Source organism: Gekko japonicus, unplaced genomic scaffold, assembly GCF_001447785.1.
Source record: "Gekko japonicus isolate JY-2015 unplaced genomic scaffold, Gekko_japonicus_V1.1 scaffold954, whole genome shotgun sequence".
NCBI lineage: Eukaryota > Metazoa > Chordata > Lepidosauria > Squamata > Gekkonidae > Gekko > Gekko japonicus.
The window spans coordinates 519,181-526,799 of record NW_015170304.1 but is presented as its reverse complement, the minus strand read 5'-3'; the positions used below and the strand labels follow the sequence as shown (position 1 = coordinate 526,799).

The following is a 7,619-nucleotide window of genomic DNA, read 5'->3' as shown; positions in this document are numbered from 1 at the left end:
GGCAGCAGGAAGGAAGCTTCAAGGTAAGGATAGCTCGGTAGAGATCCAGACTGAGGAGCCTATACTATTTTAACATCTGATATGGCACGTATAGAGAAAGAGGGGGACAGAGGAATTGTGTTTTACCCATTTCTTTTGAATCCCTTGCTCAGTCTGGTGGTGTGCTAACAGTATGTTTGTGAACATTTTCTTTTAAATAAATACTTTATAACTTTTGATGCTGGTAGTGGTTCTCTGTATCATATAGACCTCCACCATCTTGGACATGCAATTTTAAAGGAGCGCCGGGGGAAGGCAGGCAGTTGGCAAGAGGCTATTCCTCCAGGGGCGCACATGGCAGTAAACTGTCCCCATGGTGACCAGGCACTGGGCAGCAGGAGACACAGAGGCAAGGCCTCAGAACTTGGAAGGGAAGCCGGGAGTCTTAACCCTCCCAGCAGGCTGGAGCAGGCCCGTTCCACCAGACAAGCCATGTTCTAGTACCATTACTGAGAGAGTCAGTGTAATGTATTCATGAGAATGCTGAACTAGAATCAGAGACTGTGTTCAGATTCTTCTTAGGCCATGGAGCTCACTGAATGATCTTGGGCCAGTTATGCTTTCTTAGCCTAACCTGGTTGCGAAGACAAAATAGAGGAAGGAAGAACAAAATGTGCCACCATGGGCTCCTTGGAGGGAGTAGGATTAAAATGTTTGAGATAAAGAGATAACACAATCACTTACTAGCTGTCAGGCTTCTAAAAGTGCAAAAGAGGAGTGGTCAGGACTATTTCTTTGGTTTCCAGCTTCAGAAGGCAGCTGTTCAACTGGCACCCTGGTCATCTTCCTCCCCTCGGTTCCCCATAAATCTGGCTGGGAGCAGGAATTAATCCACTTTGACTTTTGTCCAGACTTTTATGGCAGTCTGCGAGACTCCCTTGTCTTAACTGAATCTGAGGAGCATTATGGGGCAGATCTTGATTGGGCACCACTTTGGTTGTCTTGGCCAGCTGCGCTGGTCAGCTCTTGGCCATTTGTATCCATGGGTATGCTACTCACGTGGCTTTGGGGAGCAGAAGGACCCAGTTGCTCTAGTCTCAGATTGCAAGTTGGTGGCTGGCACAGGAGCTGTGGGGTGCATTCTCACTCTTTGCAGAGTGGCTAGGGCTGATCCATGGGCACTAGATCCACTACACTTGAAAGTGGAGGAAGTGATGAAGTACAGCAGTCTTATCCTGCCCTGCCTCCCCTTCCCTGTCCCTGCAGCCTGCCTTGCCATCTGTCATCAAGGTCCATACCTTGAATGGAAGGGTACATTCTTCTGTACAAGTCAGTGGGAGATGCTACAAATCTGTTTGTAGAACTCTGCCCTGCATTGTACTTCTTGGTTCCCTTCCATGGTGTAGAACTCGAGCCCTCCCTTTCGTCTTCTAAATTAATGTAATGGTAATCCCCCATCAGTCACCTGTTTTACAGGTGAACAAGGAAAAATATCTGCATGTAATCGTGTGCAAACTGCTGCTGCAAGTGAGGATCTGGGGACTGCAGTGCTACTGCTACACTGCATTAGAAGCAGAAGGAGGCAGGTTATTTATATGCAGAACATATCTATATGCAGAACATAAAATGAGGAAAACCGGATTAGATTTAGATGACGGTGGAGTAAAAATTGGTGAAAGGAACATTAACAATTTGAGATATGCAGATCACACCACATTACTGGCAGAAAATAGTGAAGGCTTGAAATGTCTACTAATGAAGGTTAAAGCTAAAAGTGCCAAAGTAGTATTGTAGCTGAACATCAAGAAAACAAAAGTAATGACTACTGAAGAATTACACAGCTTCAGGGTTGACAGTGAAGAGAGTGACTTGACAGCACATAACACATCTGTTTATTCTGTGGAGTTTTTTTAATGTTCTATTGGTTTCAACTGTGGTGGTGTTATGTAGTCTCCTCAGTGTACAGGGTGCTTTGCAGCATTTTGTAGACAGGTCCCCTCCCTCAGAGCTTCCAATCTAAATCTCACCAATGGGGAACGGTGTAGAAAGCAATGAAGGCAGCCAGGGATGGAAAGGAACAGATACAGTTGCTTAGGCTTAAACACATCAAGCTCCCTCAGATCATTGGTCCATGTAGCTCATTATTGTCTTCTCCGGTATGCAAAGCCAGTACTTCTCCGGTATGCAAAGCCACAGCCCCTCCCCAAACAGGAAGTGTCTTTTATAAAAAATTGATCCCATTGGTTCGTTAGCTCAGAGCTGACTATTCTGTTTGATAGCAGCTCTGCAGGGATTCAGGCTCTTGTCAGTTTATTATTATTACAGTCTTCGACCAGTACATAATGATTTAAAAGACAAATAGAAACATTCCCAATACTATCGTAGCTGGTTATGAGCCAGTAAAAACCTTAGTAACATAAAAGCTTATAAGTTACGGTATATAAAATATAAAGTAAAAAGTAGAACTACAGTTCAAACCTTTTAAACCATTTAAAAATCAGTTTAAAACAATTTTTGATAAAACTAGATATATGGACTACTTGCCTCGCTTTTTGCGTTCCTTATATACCTGGGCACAGAACCTAGCCACCTGTCTTGATGTATGGTGATTCCTATCCAACAACAAGTATTCTAATTTAATTTTGTTTGCTCTTCCTGGGAACCTTTCCAGCAGCGGGCCAATGATTTCCTTTCGGCTTGCCATATGGAAAGAGCAATTAAAAAAGATATGCTCCAGAGAGTCTACTTCAGACTGGGAACAAGTGCAGAGCCTGAGCGCATAAGGGATCCCTTTGTACAATCCCTCTATTACTGCGGACGGCAAGGCCATGCTCCTTGCTAGGGTGAAGGCCCTCCTGGATTCAGGCTCTGAAAGGTCTTTTCCAGTACTTGATACTTGTTGTCTTTAATTTGGAGATGTCATGGATTCCACCTGGGGCCTTCTGAACATAGAGCAGGTGCCATGGTCACTAAGCTTATAGTCATGGCTCTAGGAAAAAGAGTAGGGAGAGGGCTTTTGTTTTACTATGAAGGTGACCGTAAAATCCTGTCAGTTTGTGATGAGAACCTAGAAGCATCGGGTTGGTGGTGTGTTGATTTGCTTTCATTTTCTTTGCAGGAAGATATTACAGCTGTTACCAAAGAAGGCAAGATGCTCTTATGCAGTCTGGAGGAACCAGATACAGAAGAACCGGGGGAGGAAGCAAAGCAGGAAAAATCTGGTGACTGGGAGACTGTCAATCGGTGAGAGCACTGATCCTCTTGTCTTAGTATTTTTTTTATCCTGGTGATTAGAATATTGGGTGTTATTATGTAATGAAATGCTTGGGGGCATCATGTTGGCTGTGATGAACACAGAAATTGACATATTTTGTACTCAACTGAATCGTCGGTGGTTCTTCCCTAGGAATCTTGGGGACTGTTGTTCTCTGATAGGAACTAGGGATCTCTAGCAGAACATTCACTGCCTCCCTACAACCTACTATTCCCAGGATTCTTTGGAGAGAACCATGGAACTTCGTAACAGTGTATATCCAATATAATATTGTAGTGTAGGTGTAACTGATATTGGAATAGCCCCCAGGCCTCTTTCAGATTGTTCCTTCTGTTTTTCTTCACACATGGCAGTAAAGCTATGCATTGCCTAAGGGGCAAGCACATGGATCTTGGCCCCTGTTGATGTCCATCAGGGCTGAAAGGTGGGAAATGCACCTTTCTAGTCTAAAAAAGAAGTTGTGGGTGAAAACTTCTATAGCAAATTGACACTGTTTGTGAGCATGGACCACTTCTATAAGTGGAAGCAACTTCCTGTACAGAAAGCGTGGTGTCATCAGCAGGGCTGGAGATTGTCTTCATGCTACTTATTTTTCTGTTTTTGCAGCGTTTGATCTATTTATAAATATACAAATAGAGCACAGGTGATGTCACAGAGACACCCCTATAGAGCAGCAAATCCACCACCTTCATCAGATTTGCGGTGGGAGGGATCCTGCAGTCGTTCCCCCCCCCCACACACACACACACCTGTTCTCTCTGTTTATCTGGGCAGAGTCATCATAAAGCTTTGAGAGATGCATCAAAAGAGCCATATGTGGACCTACTTTTAACAATTATCTCTCATTGAGGAAATGTCCAAAGTACATACGGAATATGAACATACCCTAGTTAAGGAACATGAAGATTGCACTAAGGGGTTTCCAGCCCCTTTGTCCAAATCCATTCACACTGAGCTTCCAACAGTATTGTTATATTTTATGCTGCATTGTTTTATTTTCTACTAATAATTGTAGTTTACTTTAAGAGTGTGCATTTTGTTGAAAAGTACATTATGAGTTCCAAACAATCTTACATATTAAGTGACAAAAATGAGTGCTGTACTTTCAGAGAACTGGGAAATTTCCAGGTCTGAACAAGATACGTTTGCACTGAACTGTATTAGAGTTTGTTGCAGTAAACCACCTTGGAGAAACTTGGTGGGAAAGAAGGCAAGATTTTTGTTAAAATATAAATGCTTTGTTTTCCTCTTGTTTAAAAGTTTACTTGCACAATTGCACGAGATGGAAACTGCTTTTGATGGATTCTGGGAGAAACACCAGCTCAAGATGGAGCAATACTTACAGCTTTGGAAATTTGAGCAACATTTTCAAGAGGTAGGTTGAGGTAGCTTAACCTTTTTTTAATGACCTGAGTCACAGTCTGAGAATCAACACCACTGAGCTTGAAACTTACTTCTGGAGCAAAGAATGCATAAGATAGGTCTGTTGGTCAGATCATTTCCAAAACGTTTAAAACGGCAATATTTCCTCTAACCGTGCGTGTTAGTGGCTTAAACTCAGCCTGTGAATAATGATGTCCCTTCCCTCTTTGTATTCTGTTCCTTTAGCTCAGTAAAGCCATTGGATTTTTAACGGATCAGCAAGCAGAGCTGCCTGATTCTGGAGATAACATCTCTCAAGTCAAACAGAGGCTCTGTGACCTAAATAATTTAGACAAAACAGCACAGGTGAGGATGTCTTTCAAACTACCGGTAGTGTATTACTGTATAGCAAATGTATAGCATTCAGTTAGCAAAGCAAAGTGCACTATTATCCTTTCTAATCCCCTTCCTTTACATAGGAATATGGCAGAAGTACTGCTGCCCTTTTTCATTTCATTCACAAACCACAGCATCCATAGTCCACATTATACAGCACATGATAAAGAGCTGTAGTCCACAAAGGTTTATGCTTGGAATCCTACTGAATTTCCCAGCCCTGTCATTTTTACCTGAAACCCCCCATTTCAGTTCTTCTCTTTCCTTGCGTAAATTGAACCTACAAGTCTGTCTTTGCCTTGTTTTCATTTTCTGCACACTTTAAAAATATGCAATAATGTTATCTTTGCATCAGTCAATGCACAGTTGGCATATGAATCATGTTAAAACAGCTTAAGAGGACCAGACAGACAGGCAGCATCTAGCCATGAAATGAAAAAGGCTCAGAACAAAACTGTAAGAAAACAAAGACAAACAAAGAAAGTCATTTGATGCTTCAATGTATTAATCAGTCTTCAAGATATCACAAGACTCCTGATTGTTTTGGGTTTTGTTTTTTACTGTGGCATGTTAACATGGCTGTCCTAGCATTTAGATATGCAACAAATCTCTCTTTTTCCTTATTATTTTTTTCTGCATTTTTGTTTGTTTATTTTTGCTTTTATATAAAAGGATTTGACAGGAAAGGCGCACGTGGTGATACTTCATGGGCACCAATTGGCAGCTAACCACCACTACGCCCTCAACTTGATCTGCCAGCAGTGCAATGAATTGCGCCACCATTCAGACATCTTGCTGGAGGAGATCAAAAGGAAGCGCAGCAGGCTGCAGCAAACCTTGGACCTCCTCACCTCCCTGCAGCAGGTAATGGCCCCAAACCAGGACTGTATGTGATAGTGGGTGCAGGAGCATTGTGTTCAGATTCTGGCTTCATATAATTATGGCCAGTGGTGCAGGGGTGCCACCTTCTGACGGAGAGCAAAAACAAAAAGTGCAGATTACAGGGCATGAAACTGATCTTCCTGAGAATCCCAGTGCTCATTCATTTAGAGAAACAACAACCAAGAGCACATTACCAGTCCTTACGGATGCCAGGTTGTACCTGACAGTGTGTGAGCAATACCTATTGAAATCTCAGGAGCTGGAGAGATGAAACTGATCTTCCTGAGAATCCCAGTGTTCATTCATTTAAAGAAACAACAACCAAGAACATATTACCAGCCCTTACAGATGCCAGGTTGTACCTGACAGTGTGTAGGCAATGCCTATTGAAATCTCAGGAGCTGGAGAAATGGCTAAATAAGATTTCTAGTGGCTGCAGAACATTGTGATGAGCAACATAGGAATAAATTATATGACATAAAGGTCATATAAGGTCATAGGAGAGGCCAGTAATGGTGGAAATAATTCCACACTGTGTTCCCCTTGCAGGTGGTCTTTGTTTACACTTAGAGTAGTACACTTACTTTAGCACAAAGTTTAAAGTATCCTAGCACTGAGAATGCATAGCTCAGGTTGTAGCTTGCTTCACCCCTCTATGAAGCTCTTTGATTGTGTTTCAAATATCTGGTTTGTCCAAGCTTGCCTGATAGTAGGTTTCTTTGCTCCCATCAAGTCCTGCCAAGGTTCTCGCCCACACACTGAAGTCTTACTGTAGACCTGTATATCAGTGAACCCCATGAGTGGCCAACAGTTTGGAGAGCCAAATGCTTTCCAGCAAAATTGCTTTTTTGGCAGGAGACGGCAGCTGTTCTGAACCATGCTAGTGTTAGGGGGAAATATAGGAGAGGCCAGTAATGGTGGAAATAATTCCATACTGTGTTCCCCTTGCAGGTGGTCTTTGTTTACACTTAGAGTAGAAGACAATGCAAGAACAGCAGAGAACAATTAAATATGAGCATTTCTGAGGGAGTCAAGTATTTTGACCCTCACGGCTGCCTCCCTTGTTTCTAGTAACAAGCTATGGGGACCCACAATGCATCCTGCTGACAAGGCTGCCAGTTGGATGCTCCTTGGGCTAGTTGATGACTCAGCTCATTCTTGTCTCTGCCTATTTTATTTTTTCCTCAGGCTTTGGAGTGTTGTGATGAGGGTGCATACCTTCTAGCCAACCAACCAATGGATAAATGCCAGTCTCGGGAAGGAGCCCAAAAAGCTCTGCAGGACATAGAGAAATTCCTTGAGAGCTCTGCACAACACATAAACGCCGACCCTCAGGCCCTGTTCTCTGACTATGAGCTAATTTTAACACCTGAACTAAAGGTAAGCCCTTATAAGCAGCTGAATTTTACCATCCAGCTACGGTGGTCTGCGTTCTGCAGTGCTGTCTGTTAGGAGCAGGCTGAACAACCTGATGAACAGTCAAGATGAGAGGGCTTGAATTTGGTCTATTTATACATAGTTGGAGCAGTTTCTCACCCTGTAAGAAAACAACCCTGGGCCTATTCATGAATATTTGGTGGGTGATCGGGGGCAAAGTGTTTGATATGAAACTAATACAGTGGTTCAAAGCGTTTCACCATGACGAGGGTTCTCTGGAAGGGTGAAGCTCAGTGTGCCATATTTAGTATGGAAGGAATATTGAGAAAACACCCTCACTGTGTTCACT

The 7,619-nt window shown here is 42.9% G+C and overlaps 1 protein-coding gene across 1 annotated transcript in view; it reads left to right on the top strand.

The window, feature by feature from the left end:
• Positions 1-7,619, top strand: part of MCF2 (MCF.2 cell line derived transforming sequence) — a 68,345-nt gene that overhangs the window by 25,087 nt on the left and 35,639 nt on the right. Inside the window, exons 8-12 of the mRNA XM_015417971.1 lie at positions 3,098-3,222; positions 4,514-4,628; positions 4,862-4,981; positions 5,684-5,875; positions 7,082-7,273. Of these exons, the coding sequence (XP_015273457.1) occupies positions 3,098-3,222; positions 4,514-4,628; positions 4,862-4,981; positions 5,684-5,875; positions 7,082-7,273 (744 nt within the window). The remainder of the gene's footprint in view (positions 1-3,097; positions 3,223-4,513; positions 4,629-4,861; positions 4,982-5,683; positions 5,876-7,081; positions 7,274-7,619) is intronic.